This window comes from Camelina sativa, chromosome 1 (genome assembly GCF_000633955.1).
Source record: "Camelina sativa cultivar DH55 chromosome 1, Cs, whole genome shotgun sequence".
Classification (NCBI taxonomy): Eukaryota; Viridiplantae; Streptophyta; class Magnoliopsida; order Brassicales; family Brassicaceae; genus Camelina; species Camelina sativa.
This window is the reverse complement of record NC_025685.1, coordinates 6,967,938-6,987,338: the sequence shown is the minus strand read 5'-3', so window position 1 is coordinate 6,987,338 and position 19,401 is coordinate 6,967,938. Positions and strand designations below refer to the sequence as shown.

Genomic DNA, 19,401 nt, shown 5'->3' with positions numbered 1-19,401 from the left:
AAAAAAAAAAAAAAAAAAAACTGATGATTCTTAATGTTCCTGTGTTTGATTCCTTCATCTCGATCTTTCTTGTTTTGTTTGGACTTTGTAATTTTTATCCTATTTGTATCTATGAATATCTTTCATTTAGTGGATGGCTATTTTTGGTTTTATTCTTTTGTAATAATCATTTAGTTTTGTTTAAATAGGTAGTTGTATACTAAAATAAGAAGAATAAGCTTACTACATAAAAATAAGCAATCTTCATTGTAAATATGAAATTAAAAGAATGAATTCAGAATTAAAAAATTTATATGTTTTTATCAAATCTTGATTATGATACAAATGAAAGTAGATTAATATAACTACCGCATCGGTGGCCAAGATGAGAAACTGGTCTTTGTCGGTTATCTTTCGGTATGTTACTTCCGGTTCATGTACTAAACCGAAGTCTTTAAGGCAGTAATCTCCAAGCGCTCTTGAAACAGCTAAACCGAGTGATTCTCCATTCGGCATACCACCCGGTTCATCGTCTAGGCAGAACAACCGTCCATCTGATTGTTTAATCCGTTCTGCTTCCTCTGTTTTAACAGGAATGATCACATACCAATTGTTATTTTCTATTTTATCGAATATTTTCATCTGAATATTTTATACTGTAAATATGAAAAGGCTTCGAGAACTATACTGGGAATGTTCGGTTTATAGTCTACCGAGAGCTGAACCGGTGTAAATATTAATTTGGTTAGAACCTAATCCAAATTTCGCAACATGGCAATTCTTTACCACAAGCCAACACGCTCTATCTCGCTTAAGACTGTTCAACAAGAAAGGAAACGTGTGGCTATCCGGAGTCGCACCTTCCATCAACATATTCAAATACAATCTAATTCCTTTCCCACCACAATCCTCCACCCTTGACCAACCCTTTGATCATATTGTTCCACACAACTACGTCTGGTTCCGGCAGGTATCTTCACAAACAGCTTACAGGCATAACTCATGTGGCCACCTAGACGACTACACCAGAAGAGAAAGAGCTTCTTTTGCAAGATCCAAGGATAGAGATGAAACGAGAGTAAATCATTGGATATAGATTCTGTGATCATTGAGATGAACAATACCTTATAAGATCATTAATTTAGGGTAAAGATTGATAAGAAGCAAAAGCGAAAAAGAAAAAAAAAAGAAAAGAAAGAGCTCAGACGGCACTTGCTATCGTCACGGATGATCAGGACGACAGCGACGGACTAAGCCGACGCTTTAATTGGTTTATCTTCACCGCTCTTAATGTCGAGCGAACTCTGGTCGCACAATCTAATGTTAGTATATTCTACCACTCGACCAGAACGACTTTGGTATATTCTACCAATAATTAAATTATATAACCGAAAGTTAAGAAATATTCAGTTGTTTAGTTTCAAATAAATAGTTTCCTAAAATATACTATTAGAATTACATAATTGGTTCGTAAAATTTGGATTTTTTAGTAATTCAATGATGTCCATAGGCATAAAAATAGCTTTTCGGAAGTCTCTTAAAAATATTTTATTTGAAATATGAATTGATTTTTTTTTTTTTTTTGTCATATGATAAACCCAGAAAAAGTTCGAAACAAAATAAAACACAAGAACAAGTAAAGCAAGGATTTTATTTCTCAGCCTGCACTTGATAATGAAGCCAAGATGGTCTTCCAAGTGCTAAATATGACTGAAACCTACCGTTTTTGTGACACTCTTCGCAATTTGAAATATGAATTGATTTATATCCAATTTCAAAAATTATTTTATTTGAAATATGAATTGATTTTGTTTGAAATTTAAATGGTAAATAATATAATTATTATATTATCTAATCTGGAAAAGTTTTATTATTAAATACTAACTACAATCCAATCTTGCTATCGTATAGTGAGTTACTACAAGGAAATCAAAGTCAATATATATCACGAAAACTGTTAAGTTGCAATATTCACATTTATTTAAAAATTTATTAATCATGCTTAGCAAGTTATCCGATACAATAATACAAATGATAAAGTTTGAGCCTCAAGCAACAGATTAGTATTAAGTATTAACACATGTGGAGATGCAGTTTTTAGAATAAAAGTTTAAATTTTAAACACATGCTTTGTTATATTCTCTCTATTAATAATAACATCATATTAAAATATAAGAGAGGGATTGTAAATTTGTAATATTGGGTCTTGTCTTTTTTATTCTTTGTTTTTGTAAAACTTTCTTATAAACATAAAAATTATTCTTTATTTACCATAATAAAACTAAATTCAAATGGATTGAAATGGTATAAAAGTATCATTCTTGAATATCTGGTTTACAACTTACAATATGATGCATATCTATATATATAATAATAATAATCCGTACATCATATTTATAAGAAACTTTATGTTATAAAGCAATTAAAAACTTTAATCATTATTAGAGGTGTATACAATTAATTAGCTAATGGATATCCATCCATTATATTTAGTTTTCTGGAACAAAAGTACATGATTATAAAGTATATAAATAAATAAAAATCAATTATACTAATAATGACTAATTGACTATCAAGTAGATATAATACAAAAAAAAATTATTGATAGAGATATATTCTGTTTGTCATAAAATATGATTGTCATATAAACACATTATAATTAAAAAAATATTAAAAAAATATTATAATTTAGTTTGATGGATTCTAGGGTCTGTTCGATGAGATTCTAGGGTCTGTTCGATGAGATTCGATCTCCAAGGGATCCGCGACAACTTGGTCGAGCCATCTATCAAGCAAATAGGTCAACTTGATCAAATCGAGGTATCTAAACTCTTTCACTGCGACGGCTTGTTGTTATGCGTCGTGAAGGACAACAACTCGAGGCTCTTGGTGTGGAATCCCTATTTAGGCCAGACCATATGGATCCAACCTCGAAACACTTTCCACAGGTTAGACCGGTATGCTCTTGGATACGACAACAACCGTAACCACAAAGTCTTGAGGTTTCTGGATAATCACCTCGGTGCCGGAAAACACGTTTTTGGGTATGAAATCTATGATTTCACCTCTAGTTCATGGAGGGTTCTCGATGTCACTCCCGACTGGGATATACAGTTTTACCAACGCGGCGTATCTTTGAAGGGAAATACTTACTTTTTCGCTATAGAGAAGATTACAGAGGACGGAGAGTATGGAGAGTTTGAAGATTTTTTACTCTGTTTTGATTTCTCAACAGAGAGGTTTGGACTGCGTCTTCCTCTGCCATTTCACTCTTATGTTTTAGAAACCGTGACTCTGTCTAGTGTTACCGATGAGCAGCTTGCGGTGTTATACCAGCGCTTGGATTCATGCGAGATGTTGGAAATTTGGGTTACCACAAAGATTGAGCCCAGTGCGGTTTCCTGGACCATATTTTTGAAAGTGGATATGAGACCACTCACTGGTTTTCAGTTTGACATTGAAGCTGGAAGCTTCTTCATCGACCAAGAGACGAAACTTGCAGTGGTTTTTGATATAGACAAATATAAGCAGACCGTGACCCGTCGCTACCATACAACTTACATCATTGGACAAGACGAATACTTCGACTCTCTTCGCCTCGGAGAAGCTCCGAACCTCGGAAAACCTGACATATACTGTCTCCCACTTGTGTGCCCTTCTTATGCTCCAAACTTAGTGCAACTATCTCCATGATTATCTCTATGATCAGTGCCGGCCCAACAGACCCTACGCAAAATTTAAAAAATGTGTCTTTTTCATCTATGACAAAAGTTATAGGTTTTCTATAAAATGTCACCACTTGATATTTTAAGGCATTTTATATATCCTACAAATGAAAAAGGTTTTTCACATGTAAATAAAAAAAAACTTTATACATATCTTTAAAAAAAAAGGTCTTTTGTTTAACATATTTTTAAATGAAAAAAGGCTTTTAAAATTTTGGACCCGAATCTTTGGCTTCACTTGCTTCCCCTGTGGACCGGGCCTGTCTATGATTACTAGTTCCATTTTCGATATCGTACTTTGATTTGCATCATCCATCTCTTTTGAAAGATATTCAATAATGGCTCGTGCCTTTTTGCTATTTCATCATCTAATTAAGATTTCCGCTTTTTTTTGCCAATTTTAAATAAATATAAGAGATTTACCATATCAGTTTCTCTTGTCTAACATTGAAAACTTATCGAACTCGGTTCAATTGTTACTTCACCCTCTGGGAAGGCCAGCCAACATTGTCTTAGCTCAGAATCTCTCGTTTCTTCTTAGAAACCCATCTACAGGGTTACAACTCTTTTAGGCAAAAATAAATATTTAGAATCGTCAAGGTATGCTTGATCTTTTACATAACAAGAACAAAGAATTAGTGAGGGACTAAAACTAAAAGTAATCAGTTAAAAATCAACAATCTCAATGGCATCAGGGAGGAAAAGACATCGTTTAAGAGGTTCACCACGGAAGATGAAGATCACGTCTCCTGCTATTGAAAATCTATCTGTTGTTGTCTGACAACGTAACATAGAAACAAGACCTTAAACTTCTTCTTGGATCATACGTTAAGGAGATGTTGAGCTTCTTGTCAAACAATGGAAACTTATCGACGTCTGCTCTGTGGACTCCAGCAACCACTCGTGTTGCCTCATTATACTCTGCTGCAGATGTCTACGTAACAAATTCCCAGGTAATTTCCCTCATCTTGATCCTTTTATGGCTTGCACTCAAAACAGACACTATCAAATGCTATTTGATGTATTATTTAACTTATGTGAAACAGGGAGTTGGTGAAACTTTCAGGAGAGTGACTATCGAAGCAATGGCTTATGATGGTCTTCCGATGAGATACAAACGATAGATGAATCCATGTTTTCTTATTCTGGAAAGACAAAAAGGCAATGTTCTCTCATCCTAATCATTGTTTTTAATGGGACACAGGTGCTTGGAACAGACTCTGGAGGAACAAAAGAGATAGTTGGGCACAATGTTACAGGGTTACTTCACCCTGTGGGGAGGCCAGGTAATAAAGTTTTAGCTCAGAACCTCTTGTTTCTTCTTAGAAACCCATCTACAAGGCTACAACTAGGTAACCAAGGAGGTGAAAAGGTTGAGAAGATGTACATGAAGCAGCACATTTACAAGAAATTTGTGGACCTACTAGTCAAATGTATGAGACCTTAAGTGTGTACTTCCCTCGTTTACTTTGGTTTAGTACTGGTAAGATCGTGTTTCAGAAAGAAAAGAACGAACAAACACCCCCAAATTCTTATAAAATTCTTGCTATTCTTTGAACTTACTTATAGTGCAATTTGAAATTTTTACTCTTCTCTTTCTCTTAGAATCTGTATCCTGGAAGCTTAACTACTTGGCGAATTTTATTACACGTGAAGGCATCAGGCATTAATTGTTCACTGAGTCGATAATTGTCAGGCAAATTGTTGATTATTGTATGGGGCAGAGTGAGTTAGGAATAGTTCTGTGAATCTTCTGATCCGCCATAAGTTTGACTTTGATGTCATTGTTTAATCGAGGGAATCTGATGCTTTGAGCTACAGTTGTTCAGTACCAAATGTAGATTCCAATGGTTTAGCTCAAACTATTTTCTAGTTTCTTTTAGCAAACAAAAAAAGAGCAGTAGCAAAAATACTTAGAATCGTCTATACTCGACAGTAAAGCTATACATGATCTTACATATTCATATGGTACTTATAAAAGCATCCATATTTGTTTTTTTCCACCACAACCAACAAAATGGTGATAGAGTCCAATGAATTGTTCAGTTAGATAAAGATGTGAAGTTTACAGTATATCGATGTGAAGCAAAAGGGGAAAAAAAAAGAGCTCAGACGGCACTTGCTATCGTCACGGATGATCAGGACGACAGCGACGGACTAGGCCGACGCTTTATTTAGTTTATCTTCACCGCTCTTATAGTCGATCGAACTCTGGTCGCACAATCTAAAGTTAGTATATTCTACCACTCGACCAGAACGACTTCTGTATATTCTACCAATAATTAAATTATATAACCAAAAGTTAAGAAATATTCAGTTTTTTTTTGACAAAATATTCAGTTGTTTAGTTTCAAATAAATAGTTTCCTAAAAAGTACTTTTATAATTAAATAATTGGTTCGTAAATTTTGGATTTTGATATTAGTAATTCAATGATGTCCATAGGGATAAAATAGCTTCTCGGAAGTCTGTTAAATATATTTTAGTTGAAATATGAATTGATTTATATCCAATTTCAAAATTTCCGTAATTTGGGGAGAATTTTTGTTTTTGTTTGAAGTTTAAATGGTAAATAATATAATTATTATATTATCTAATGTGGATTTTTTTTATCATTAAATACTAACTACAATCTAATCTTGCTTGTATAATGAGTTACTACAAGGAAATCAAGGGTCGACTTTGCTACATTACCTTAACTATACTCTTTCTTCATTATACATCCTAGACTTTTTATTTCTTTTCTTAACACCATAAACAATTTTTTTCTCTATCAAATATCATGAACGGTACACTCTTTTAATTACAACATAACTACTCTAAATCGTGATTACACTTAATAAACCAGTAATCACGTTTTTAAAACCAAGATTGCGTTTAGTGAACCAAAAACAAAATTAAACCCACGTCTAATTTTTTCTTCTTCATATCAAAAGTACATAAATTTTAGGGTTCCTTTCTTCGTCTCCAATTCATCGCAACAAGAACTTGCTTCTCTTTTTTCTCAATTTTTTTGGTAAGATCTTTTCTCTCTCTTTATAGCTTCTCTCACTAGCTCTGTCATAGCTTTTCTCTTTCTCTCTCTCGTAGATTTTCTCTATCTCTCCTTATAGTTTCTCTCACTACCTCTCTCTCAGTTACCTAATGAACGAAGAAGACATGGATGAGATACAACCCAAAGATATGGAAGACGTTGATAACAATCTTAGTGAGGAAGACAAAGATGACATGAAAAAAGAAAAAAACAAAAGATAAGGTAAGAAAAAAATCAAAAATGACAACGAAGCTGAGATGATGAGGATGAAATAGACCGGTTTGAGTTTGAAATAGAAGATTCATTAGGGAATTTTGTTGATGAATTGTCTGTTGGCCGAAATGAAATTTCAGATAGTTCAGATGAAGAAGAAGATCCAATTGTTTTACGACATAGAAGAATCCGAAGGAGCAGAGTTGATAGATTACCGGTTTACTAAATCTAATCATAATTTAGAATCGTTGTGTTGAAATTAAAGACAATGTATAGTTTATGATGTTAAATAAAGAAAAATATTGTGTAGGATGTTAAGAAAAGAGACATCGAAGAAGAAGTATAGTTGGTGTAGCGTAGCACAGTCGACCCGGAAATCAATGTCAGCTAAAGCATGTGCTTTAGGCCACATATTATATACAAACTATTTGGGTTAATTAACAAAAAAAACTTTCTTAGCTAAGTTGGTTATGTAGTTGATAACAAGTACCTTGTCGTGCCCTCCTTGGTTCAAATCTTCGTTTTTTTTTAGTTGTATGTATCATATGGGTACAGTTAATATTTATATATATAAAATACCATGTATCAAAAATGCTTTAGGCCTCATATTGCTAAGACCGGCCTAATCAATATAGTATATTTTGTATTATGCCCTTTTAGTTTTGTTTATTTAAAAAGTTATTTACAACATTAACCCCTAAAAAGTTTTCAAAACTAACATTACATCAGATTTTTTTTCTTAAATATTTTAAATTTCATTCTAACTAAAAAATAATAGCAATCAGTATGGAAATAAAAACTATCATATCTTTAACCACACATTCTGTTGTGTTTTGAATCTGAATCCTTCACAAACAAAGAAAACAACAATTTGATTTCCATTTCGTTTTCCAAAACCTGTGAGTTTTGATTCTTAATGTAAGAAAAACTTCGATTGATATTTATTTAAATATTATAATTAATATATATATAAACTTAATCAAAAAATTAATTATTACGAATATGTAAAATTAAAAAAAAACTATATAATGTGGTTATATAGTAGATGAGTTATAAAGAGGACATATTGGAATTAATAAAATATTATTAAATTTGTGTTAACACGGGTTAAATCCTCATTTAATTATTTATCAACACTACTAATATTGGAATATTTGACATAAAATCAAGTTGATTTAACTAAGATTGTGTTAAATAATTAAATCATTAGGAAAAATGTGACTTAATCACAGCGTATAAATTACTTATTATGTATTTAGATCCCTTATTTTTTNAACTTCGATTGATATTTATTTAAATATTATAATTAATATATATATAAACTTAATCAAAAAATTAATTATTACGAATATGTAAAATTAAAAAAAAACTATATAATGTGGTTATATAGTAGATGAGTTATAAAGAGGACATATTGGAATTAATAAAATATTATTAAATTTGTGTTAACATGGGTTAAATCCTCATTTAATTATTTATCAACACTACTAATATTGGAATATTTGACATAAAATCAAGTTGATTTAACTAAGATTGTGTTAAATAATTAAATCATTAGGAAATGTGACTTAATCACAGCGTATAAATTACTTATTATGTATTTAGATCCCTCATTTTTTTGTTATAATAACTAAAAATCAAAATAGAATCTCAAACACTAAACAAAAAAATATATAACAAATAAATGGTCATGAAGTGTATTGCGGATTAAAAAAATAATAGAAACATTTAGCTGCATAACACTGGAAAATTTAGTTATTTTTCTATTTACAAAATCTTAATATTTAACAAATAAATACAACATAAAATATAAATTATAATAAAAATTATATGTCTGCGGTATACTGCGGGTTAAAATCTAATATCATATCAAAATATAAGAGAGGGATTGTAATATTGGGTCTTGTCTTTTTTATTCTTTGTTTTTGTAAAACTTTCTTATAAAAATATAAATTATTCTTTATTTACCATAATAAAACTAAATACAGTGGATTGATATGGTGTAAAAGTATCATTCTTGAATATCTGGTTTACAACTTGCAATATGATGCATATCTATATATATATATAATAATAATAATAAATCCTACATCATATTTATAAGATATTTTATGTTATAAAGCAATTTAAAACTATAATCATTATTAGAGGTGTATACAATTAAACTGGAGGTTCGAACTCAAGTCGCGTAGCCCAAGTTTGTCACACCAACCCAGTCAACCCAGACGACGAGAACAATCGTTTATACCAAAACGCTCCGTTTTTAGTCTCGGTTGCTGTAAGAAGAAACAGAGCAAATAGTTTTTTTTGATTGAGAGAGAGAGAGAGATCGATCGAGAGAGAGAGAGAAGAAGGATCAAAGAAGAGAGTAATAATACTAATGAATATTTACGCTCACGATCTTTCTCTTCTAGATTTTAATTACGACGTCTCCGGTCCCTTCGCCGAGCAGCTATCTCGCCGCCGCTTCCTCGACGACGACGGCGACGATTATCGCCGTAATACCATTCACGACGGAGTTAATGGACGACGAGAAGCTGATACCGATTCTATGGTATCTCCGCCGCATCGCCACGACGGGATGTCTCCGTTACCTCTGGGGATGGATTGGAGCGCTCCTCCTCGTCTTTGGGTAAATTCATTTTCTCTTGCAACATTACTAATCTGCTTCAATGTTCATGACTCCATCGTAGATTAAGTGATATAGATTCTGTTTCTAATTGGGATTTAATTATCTGGTACCCCTATCCCAAGAATTGACACCCTAGTTGTACCTAGTTGTACTCCTGACACCCTAGTTGTACTCCGCATAGTGGGATTTGAATACTGGACGCGCGCGCTGCGCATGGATTCTGTTTTTCGTTGAACATTTAACCTTTAACAACCTTCATTAAGGCTAATATTGTCTTTTTACTATTGATGGTTTTTTGAGAAATTGTTTTGATAGATAGGGGATATGAGATTTTGGTCCTAATAATTTTTTCTCCTAGGAAGGACGGGACACCGTTTGGCCACACCATCATCAAACTGGTTGGAGTTACTGTGTCACTGTCCCCTCTTGGGTTAGCCTTCCCAAATCAAGCGTTTCAGAACCCGCCGTGGTTTGTAATTTACACATACGTAGCTGATTCTTTTGTTATAGTGATTCTAGCTATTTCATGGTCTTTAATTAAGCTTTTTTACTTCTGTCCTTTATCAGTTTTATAGAGTGCAAGTGGGGATACAATCTCCTGAGGGAATCACTTCTGTTAAGCTTATACTTAGAAGATTCAATGATTTCTTGGAACTATATTCGTCAGTGAGTACTTTCTTTACTTAATACCCTCTTCTTAGTTCTGGCTCTTTACTCATTTCATTTGTTTCTTTGGATATGATACTCAAACATTGTAATTGGGCTATGGTGTTTTTCAGATTAAAAAGGAGTTTGTGACGAAAAGGTTACCCCATGCACCACCAAAGAAGATTCTGAGGGTAAAAAACCAGACACTTTTGGAAGAGGTAGCTATCGTTTCTCTCAACTCTTAAGATTAGTGACAGCAAAATAATTCTCAAAATGTTTAGTCAATTGCAGAGGAGGTGCTCTCTGGAAGATTGGATGAATAGACTTTTGTCAGATATTGATATATCCAGAAGCGCTCTGATAGCAACATTCCTTGAGTTAGAAGCTGCTGTCAGGTCTTGTATGTGCTCTTCTTTTCCTTTTGTTTTTTCTCTTGTTTGTACAACGTGTGAAGAATTTGATTATGTAATGTTGTCTGAAAACCTATGTAGTATGTATTAATATGCTTCCAACTCTTTACTCTTCAGATTTTAGTGATGAATGTCAAGAAACTGAATTTACCTCTGGGAACATTCCGGCACTTCCAACTACCACCTGCTCTGATGTTCCTGGTAGTTCATCAGTTATCGTGGATCATGGCAATGATTCTGCTGATGAGACATCTGATGCCTCAACAATAAAGCATGACAAAGCTAGTCTCAAAAATCTTATCTCGAGGAATTCAACTTCTGAAGATGATGTGACTGATTGGCATGAATTAATCACAGAATATGGACTTCTTGATAAAAGCTCGTTCCGGGAAAAAATCGAATGTCTTTCTAGGACTAATGGAGCTGCAGAAACTGGTAGTGTAACAGGAGGAGGCATTTCTAGTCAAGTTGGAATTCAGAGATTGGAGGGAAGTGACAGAAAATTTCAAGAAAAGTCCATTGAAAGCATTGTAACTCCTGGGGAACCTGATTTAGTTAACCAAGGGTCTATTGGTTCTCAGGATGAAGTTCATGGAAACATGCATAGTGCGGTTGGTGTAAATACTGAGATTCAGGCTATTGTATTTCACTCTGAGGAGAGACATAAGTTAAAGAGGGTTATTGATATGTTAAAGCAGAGACTTGAAACAGCAAAAGCTGACACGGAAGATCTTATCTCCAGGCTGAATCAAGAGCTAGCTGTTCGACAATTTTTATCAACAAAGGTATGCAATACTATCACACATGTTTGTACTCTCCTTTGTCTTTTAATCTTTGAATGGATGAAATATATTGCTTTGCGTGTTCGGGCTTGGTCTTGTAGGTTAAAGATTTAGAGGTTGAACTTGAAACAACTCGAGAGAGCTGCAAGCAAGGCATGGAGAAAACAGTTCTAGATGAAACGGAAAGATTTACTCAAATTCAGTGGGATATGGAGGAACTCCGCAAGCAATGCATGGATATGGAATCGTTGTTGAACTCTATAAAGGTTTGTGTTTCTCTCAGTTTCTTTCAATGTAACTTGCATTTGCATTCAGTTATAGATGTCTTTCTTTATGCTTGGCTTATAGGACGAGAAAGCAAATATTGAGACAGCAAATCAGTCACTTGTTCAAGAAAATCAGATGTTGCTGCAGCAGATCATTGATCTAAGAGAAGAATTTGAGAATTTTCACAAAGAACATGAAGAGCTGGAAGTGAAATCGAAAGCAGAGCTGAAAGTACTCATCAAAGAGGTCAAATCTCTCCGAACCACTCAATCGGTTATGAGACAAGAGCTTAGTCGCACAATGAAAGAAAAACTGGAGATGGAGGTAAAAATGCTCTTTGCAGGAGATTTATTCAAGTCTGTTAATTCTGTAAAATCTTCTTCTAACAATTGGAACATCTGGCAGTTTTAACGCTTAAATCTTCTGCAATGTTCAGAGAATTGTTCAACGGGAGAAGGATAGAGAAGAAACTGCAAAAAACGCAGACGAGAAGTTGCTGCATGAGTATGATGTTCTACAAAATCGGCTTCAAGAGTGCAATGTCCAGTTCCACATTGAGGAGGAGAGTACGTTAATAATGGACTCATCATCTCCATCTGAAGCCATCGAGCTACTAGCAACATCTGATAACCGAATAGGTCTTCTAATTGCTGAGGTAGGTTTAACGAAATGCTTTGCTTTTTTTTTGTTATACTGAGTTTGTGCCTGTTTGAGACACAAAAAGTTAATGTTTTCTCGAAAACAGACCCAGCTTCTCTCAGAGGAAGTGGAAAAGCTGAGGCTTACATCGGGAGGGCATCGTGGAACAGACGATGCGGTAAGGAAGATGCTGACGGAGGTTCTGATTGATAATGCCAGATTAAGGAAGCAGGTTAACTCTGTTCTTCGTTGCTCCTTGTCCGCACGTGAAATCTCAGTCAGAGAACCCGGAATAGAAGAGGAAGTAGAAGAGCCAGAAGGAAGTATTGATCTAGCAAGAAGTGTTATGAGCAAGATCCTTGAGAAATGATTTTGTCAGGTTTTTCTTGAAACTATGATAGTACACATGGTTTTATCTTGTTATAAAATATATTGTAATAAACTTATGAATTCCTATGTGTAATACACACTTTTGTAGTAGACATTTTTGTTCCTCGAGTCTACCAAACAAATAATCGTCTTTCTTGTAGAGCAGTGCTAAGATGATTCTCTCGTGTTATCTTAATCAATTGCTCTGAAATATATCTTGACATTTCGTCTAAGGACTGGTTTCATCATGTGTTGTAAGAAGTACTGTATTAAGCAGGCTAAAAAGAAAACAACATTCGTATACAGTATCATGCTAAAAAGTTTGACGTTAATTATATTCTTCTTCTTATTCCTCTCTTACGACGTGGCAGCAGCACACCCTCATGTTCCAAGACCAATGATGGGTCTAAGTGAAGTACCATTGGTATCACCATGTCATATCCGAATTCGTATCGGCCAAATTTAGTACGCATGCCTCTTTTGATGTCTTTTGTCACTAACCGCAGCCTTTTTGTTGCGACATCAAGAGAAACGATACGTTCAGGTAAATACAGGTAAACGAGAAGAGGATTGGTTGGATGGCAAAGTAAAGGATGTGGAAAAATGATCCGCTCTCTGGTTTTTGGAGGCTGCATTCTTATGAAAATTGACATGACGAAAGACATATCATGTTGCTTAGTTGTCTTTAGATTATATTCCCGCATGTAGTCTTGTATCCACGGAATATCAGAAACCATGTCTCTGAAATAGACAGAGTCGTGCTCTTGTTTCCACAGGGACTGTTTGTAATCCACGAGTGTCCAAATAGAAACATGGTGATGATCATCTAGAAAACACAAAGAGAGAAAATAGTTAAGAATCATCAATAGTTTCGAGCTAGATTTATAATTTCAATGTTAAAGGTTTTAGTAATTCACGTGGAAAGGGATAACAAACGAGCTGAATGATGCGTAGATGGCCCATAGAGACGGTTAATGTCTCTGTAACGACCGCATCATCACCATAAGAAGCATGGCGCATCTCTTGAGAACGATGGATGATGATGCATTGTTGCTTATATTTAGGGTTATAAGCTACAATAGGTCCGTCGTGGGCTAACCAATGTAGAGCTTTATTAAAGTTCAAGGCCTGGCAATGCGTTGGCCACCATCCGGACTGTGACCAAGGCGGATGCTCGATAGTATAGGAGTTCCATTATCCGCGATTAAAATCCAAGACTTGAAGATTAAGCGTAGAAGGTGTAGGCGCTAATAGCTTGACAATATAGTACCTGCCCGTCGAGCCATTCCCTGTTAACCCGATAGGAAATACTGAGAAGACCTTGTGAGTTTCAGGAAGACGGGTCCATTGCATTGTCAAAGGACTCACAATGTAGTATTGTGATCGTTGCTTACGACGTGAAATATGATATTTCATGCATAGCAAGACGTCTTTGTAGGAGGCTAGAACACAAACAGGAGAATGATTAAACTCAGGATCGATATAGTTGTTTAAATTGAATCCTTTCCAACCGTCTAAGCATGTGTCGTTTGTAGCACAGGGAGGCTGTGTGTTGAGGATCAAAGCGAAGGTCTTGTCATAATGAAAAGAAGAAGATAGCACAGAATTCCACTTCTTGCTCACGCTTTTGCAAACAATGACATCTCTAGGGTTACGTAGCCTTGAGAAGATCTCTAGCAACAGTAAGCTCTCAGGTAATTAGGTAAATCATTGATGAAGTTTGTTTCTGTTGTTACATCATAATCACAAGTTTCAGCATCGTTAGCTTTTCCTTTGAGTACTTCTCTCCTGTGTGTTCTCTTTCTTTTTCTCGACGACGCCATCTCTAATTAGTTTCTGACTCTCTCTGGTTTAAACTTTGCCGTGCTTATGTATATAATAAATTAATAATTAACGCAAGCCCTAAACCTAAATAATTAGGGTTTGTAATTAGTATATTAGTCTCAAATAATTAGGATTCCGATATCTTTTAATATTTCCTTTCCTTTGTATCCCCTAATCACTTTTATTTTGTTTTCTTAAATTAAAAAAAAAAAAAAATCACAACTGTTCCGCGAGAACTCTCTATTTCGTAATGAAAGTGAAAGAAAACGCAAACGTGGGATGTGGTTCAGCGTTTGCGTTTGGGCGATATCGCAAAACCGACGCAAACGTGAGATGTGTTTTTTATTAGGTAGGCGTCGTGTCTCTCTTATCCTCTCTGTTCACGCCATTCACAAGACTGTGTGTGACACTTTAAAACGACTGATTTAGAGAGAGGGAGAGAGAGAGAGATGTCAAGTTCTGTCTTCCTCCTCGGTATGGCGATTGGAGTTCCGATGCTTTCTCGTTCGAGCTCTGTTCACCGGAGCTTAGAGCCCACGAATAAGAAGACCATGAATAGTATCAAATTCGCGACCACTTTTCGAAATCCTTCAACCGGTTTAGGGACAAAACGGTCATTTCGCGTTACCGCTACCGATGACCGGTCAGAACGAGCCGATAACGGTCAAGGAGTTCAGGTCAGTTCTATTGGAGCTTTTTTTTTTCTTTCTATCAGAGGGCTCAAAGAATTGTCAAAATTATAAGTTAGCCCCTGTGTTTTAGAATTGATCGAAGAAGTCTATGACATTTTAGAAGTTTTGGACTCGATTAATTCAAAAATACATTAAGTCCTCTGTCTACAGGAGGACTTAAACTATTTGTTGAAGCTGGGAGTTGGTTCAGTGGCAGGCGCAGCTATAATCAAATACGGATGTGTCTTGTTCCCTCAGATCACAAGACCTAATCTCACCCAAGCCCTCTTCATTATCATTGCTCCTGTTGTAATCTCTGTTATCCTTTTGATCCTGTCGTCTTCTTCCTCCAAGAAACAGAACTGATTGTGAATAATGTGTAAATCGAATCTAATTCAGCTCATTGTGAAAAAGATACTCTGTTAGTGGTGAGAAAGGTTCAGTATAATGCAGAATAAAAGATTCAATCTTTGAAGAATACCAAAAGATTCACAATTTGCCTTTTATGTGCTCAATACCACACCTTACAAACTCCAATATCAGTGATCAAATCAATGTTATGAACCAAGAAACACACCAAAATAATAAGCAAGACCTCTGGATAATGATCCAGTGATGGAGAAAAACTAGCAAATATGAACAGAAGCTTGTACAAAAAAAAATCCGAGAACAAATGAATTTCTGTGCCTAGCCATTCCTATTCTTGTTGTTGTTGTTGTTGTTGTTGTTGATGATCCTTCTCTTATGAGATCACATCTGAGCTTTCCTCTGCAACCTGCTCGCTATTGTTTTCGTTGCTGCTAAATGGATTCTTGAAAAGAGGATTGTCTTCAAGTTCCGACATTTTCTCCTTTGATTCATTCATCAGCATCTCCACCACTTGAGACATTGTTGGTCTTTTCTCTGGCTCTGTCTGAGCACACATTAGCCCTACCAAGACTACTTTCTTCAGTTTCTCTTCCACATGTTCCTCTTCCAGCCTCTGGTCAACGATTTCACCAAACTTTCTTTCGTAGACAAGTGGTAAAACCCACTCGGTTATACCCCGCGTTGTTGTTGGATTCAGCCTTTCAAGAGGTCTCTTGCCACTAACAAGTACCAGCAAAAGGATGCCGAAACTGTACACATCGCTTGTTTCTGATTCCTTTCCTGATGCAACACATTCTGGTGATATATACCCATTATTACTACTTTTGGCTTTGGTAGCTCCATCTCCAGTACCATCTGGCATCAACTTACCATATCCAAAATCTGTAACTCGAGCTTCGAATTCAGAATCTAACAAGACATTGCTAGCTCTCACATCTCCATGAATTATCTGTGGGGTTGCGTTGTGGTGTAGGTACCTGAGCAAAAGACAGAAAGTGTCAGAAACTTATTGACATATCAACCTTAACCTAACTGGTTTTAGATTCTGAGACTCACGCAATGGCCTGAGCAGAGCTTATAGCAATCTTCATCCGCTTGGACCAATCTACAAGACATTCAGCTGAATGCTGGCCATGAAGATGTGAAACCAAGCTCAGATTCGGCATGTACTCATATACAAGAAGACGTTCTTGTCCTTCAGCACAGTAGCCACGAACACTCAACAAATTCTTATGACGAATACGAGCAAGAATCTCAACTTCCACAGCGAAATCAATCTCCTCTCTGTTACTCCATGCCTTCAATCTCTTGACAGCAATCTGCAAGAAGACACAAAATTATCAACATCACAAGACCAAAGTTTGTAACAAGAAGCAAGTCCTTAGATAAAGAAGAGACAAAAATGTTTAGTTACTTGTGATCCATCCCATAGCTGACCCCAATACACACTACCAAATCGACCTTCACCGAGTTTGTTATCGTAATTGAAACTGTTAGTGGCCGCATGAAGTTCCTTCAATGAAAATATCCTCCAAGATGGCTCTGTCTTTTCCTTCTTCCTGTGTGATTGTCACATCAAACACCAAACTTAGTATCCTCAAAAACCCTTTTTTAAGATCATTCATCAATTCATTTAGAAACAAACAAAAAATTATCAAATGCAGAACAGTTGAATCAATCATATCAGCTTTGAAATGAATAAAAACTACCACGGATCAATCAGGGCATATATATAGTTATGAAGAGAAAGAAAAGGAACAAACTTTACATTCAAAATAAGCTACAAAAAAAAAAAAAAAAAGATTCAAACATCCAAAATCGATATTGGAATCATAAACCCTAATCACCATAAACCGATTTAACCAATAAACACATGCATCAACCCAAGAAAGAGAAAAAAAGAAATCAGATATTTCGAGTCAATGAATCAAAAGATTACATTACCCATCAAATCCTTTTCCACAACAGCTATTAAAAAGTTGCATCTTCGAACAAACCCACAAGAAAAACAATTAATCAGCTGGCTCTGTGTTTAGATTCTTCGTCGTACGGAGAAGGTAACAGCAAAATAGAACAAGTCTGAGTAGCTCTATTTTCGTGTCGATGTGAGATTGATGAACAGAGAGAGAGAGAGTAATTTTGGTCTTTTTAGTATTTTTGCACGCTTTCACTTTTTTTTTTCCTCGCAGCCAATAATAATAATAATAAAATAATGCAGATACGAAAAAATCATTAAAAATTAAATACAATTTGTAAACCAAATGAAGATAATTATTATTATTTTTTGATAAAACAAGAATTAACATTTTGAAACCCGTTGTGAAAAGGTAGGCAGGCACTAAATGATCGTTTTGAACGTTGAGAAAGTGTATATTATATAACTTCTTCTTAAGTATACTTCTTTTTATAAAAAAAATGGTCGAGTGTATTTTGATCTTATAAAATTAGAATTTGTTGTTGTCATTGTTGAGGGTCGGCTGATGATGTGTGACGACAACTCATCCAGACATTTTTTAATTCGATGTTTCACATATCAAACAAAGGAAACAGAAGAATTGTCCAAAACAAAGAAAGACTTCGAAGATTCGACGATCGTTTTTAATATTAAAGAAAAAAAAGTCTCGCTAGCTCTCTGGTTACAGAAATTTGAATTAAACTGGTGATATAATAACATAATGTTTAGTAATAAATTGCTAAAAATAATCAGCGTAATCAGAAAAAATGGAATGTTTTATACTCAAATTAAAATTCTAAATGAGGGGAGACTGGGAGTGATTGCTTCACTTCACTTTAACATGGGCTTAAGGAATCCTTTGCTAATTTAATTGCAATGATGGATAGTTTTTGTAGGTGTCATTGACTAATTGTCAGAATGATAATTGTGACGTGATTTGAAGCCTTAATCTTAATTGGGCCAGTCTTATTTTCAACAAGCTAGACTTAATCTCAATTGGGCCAGTCTAAACTTGGTGTGGTTGATACTTGTAATTATAACACGTTTTACACAATCATCCTTTTTAAAGATAGTACTAGCTTTTTAATCTATTTATGGAATTGCGTTCAAAACCGTCTTAGGGAATATAAATTCCTTTTTTTTTTGTGGGGATTATTACTATAACAAAAATAGAAGAATATAATATAATTCACCCAAAAAAAAAAAAGAAAAAGAATACACATTTTTTACATTCATGTATTTTGTTACCTACCACATATGGTTTATATTTTCTATAAAGTAAATAATCCAATAAAAACCTTTAACTATTTTTTTCTTTCTTCTTTTTGTAAATAAAAATAAAATAAAAGGAAATTAACAGTTAATATTCTGATTTACTGATATTTTTCTGCAGTTCAAAAATATAAAATTCTTTTTTAACATTAAAATTAACATTAAATGAATATTAGAGAGGGGTTATCTTGTATTTTGTTGTCGAAAAAAAAGGGCAATTGTCATGACTAAAATAGGGGTTATTGGGATGACGTCCTAAATGGATAGTAGTAAGACAATTATGGCACTAAATTCTTCTCTACACAGAAAGAGAAACAAACCAATTTATCAAATTCTTTCTACTTTAATGTGCTTTGAATTTGAAAGAAAGAAAAAAAAAAAAAAAAAAAAANTACTAGTAATTATTAAGCTACACACACTGCATACAACGTCGAAAGCTAACGAGAGAGCATTAATATTGACAGCAGAGATGTACTAGATTCGCAACAACATAAATTACACGTTATTCCAAAAAAATAAAACTATGGGGTGGGGTGCGAAGTAGATTAACATTTTCCTTTTTTTTATTTTTTTTTTCTTTTAAGCTTCTTTTTTTTTTTTTTTTTGGGGTTTTT

General features: G+C 34.5%; 4 protein-coding genes and 1 pseudogene across 4 annotated transcripts; 3 read left to right on the top strand and 2 right to left on the bottom strand.

Moving 5' to 3' along the window:
- Positions 2,448–3,672, top strand: LOC104704945 (putative F-box protein At4g17200). The gene is made up of 2 exons (XM_010420948.2): positions 2,448–2,487; positions 2,702–3,672. The coding sequence occupies exons 1-2, from the start codon at positions 2,448–2,450 to the stop codon at positions 3,670–3,672; spliced, it is 1,011 nt and encodes a 336-aa protein (XP_010419250.2).
- Positions 9,191–12,862, top strand: LOC104780750 (protein CROWDED NUCLEI 4-like). Its single transcript, XM_010505281.2, has 10 exons — positions 9,191–9,582; positions 9,941–10,051; positions 10,150–10,248; positions 10,362–10,448; positions 10,522–10,630; positions 10,758–11,425; positions 11,524–11,688; positions 11,771–12,013; positions 12,126–12,344; positions 12,435–12,862. Exons 1-10 carry the CDS (start codon positions 9,331–9,333, stop codon positions 12,696–12,698), a joined length of 2,217 nt encoding a protein of 738 aa, XP_010503583.1. The 5' UTR covers positions 9,191–9,330; the 3' UTR covers positions 12,699–12,862.
- Positions 13,030–14,050, bottom strand: LOC104704926 (annotated as a pseudogene).
- Positions 14,861–15,661, top strand: LOC104780741. Its single transcript, XM_010505267.1, has 2 exons — positions 14,861–15,198; positions 15,364–15,661. Exons 1-2 carry the CDS (start codon positions 14,971–14,973, stop codon positions 15,556–15,558), a joined length of 423 nt encoding a protein of 140 aa, XP_010503569.1. The 5' UTR covers positions 14,861–14,970; the 3' UTR covers positions 15,559–15,661.
- On the bottom strand, positions 15,638–17,720 carry LOC104780726 (PTI1-like tyrosine-protein kinase At3g15890). The gene is made up of 4 exons (XM_010505250.2): positions 17,506–17,720; positions 16,976–17,120; positions 16,618–16,880; positions 15,638–16,538 (listed from the first exon to the last, which is right to left on the bottom strand). Exons 1-4 carry the CDS (start codon positions 17,544–17,546, stop codon positions 15,935–15,937), a joined length of 1,053 nt encoding a protein of 350 aa, XP_010503552.1. The 5' UTR covers positions 17,547–17,720; the 3' UTR covers positions 15,638–15,934.

Coding starts and splice junctions, on each gene's coding strand:
- LOC104780741 (XM_010505267.1), top strand. CDS start 14,971: ATGTCAAGTTCTGTCTTCCTCCTCGGTATGGCGATTGGAGTTCCGATG. Junction 15,199..15,363: donor ATAACGGTCAAGGAGTTCAG/GTCAGTTCTATT, acceptor CTCTGTCTACAG/GAGGACTTAAACTATTTGTT.
- LOC104780726 (XM_010505250.2), bottom strand. CDS start 17,546: ATGCAACTTTTTAATAGCTGTTGTGGAAAAGGATTTGATGG. Junction 17,121..17,505: donor TGTGGAAAAGGATTTGATGG/GTAATGTAATCT, acceptor ACAATCACACAG/GAAGAAGGAAAAGACAGAGC. Junction 16,539..16,617: donor AGCTCTGCTCAGGCCATTGC/GTGAGTCTCAGA, acceptor TCTTTTGCTCAG/GTACCTACACCACAACGCAA.
- LOC104704945 (XM_010420948.2), top strand. CDS start 2,448: ATGGATATCCATCCATTATATTTAGTTTTCTGGAACAAAA. Junction 2,488..2,701: donor TTTAGTTTTCTGGAACAAAA/GTACATGATTAT, acceptor CTGTTCGATGAG/ATTCTAGGGTCTGTTCGATG.
- LOC104780750 (XM_010505281.2), top strand. CDS start 9,331: ATGAATATTTACGCTCACGATCTTTCTCTTCTAGATTTTAATTACGAC. Junction 9,583..9,940: donor GCGCTCCTCCTCGTCTTTGG/GTAAATTCATTT, acceptor TTTTTCTCCTAG/GAAGGACGGGACACCGTTTG. Junction 12,345..12,434: donor TAGGTCTTCTAATTGCTGAG/GTAGGTTTAACG, acceptor TCTCGAAAACAG/ACCCAGCTTCTCTCAGAGGA.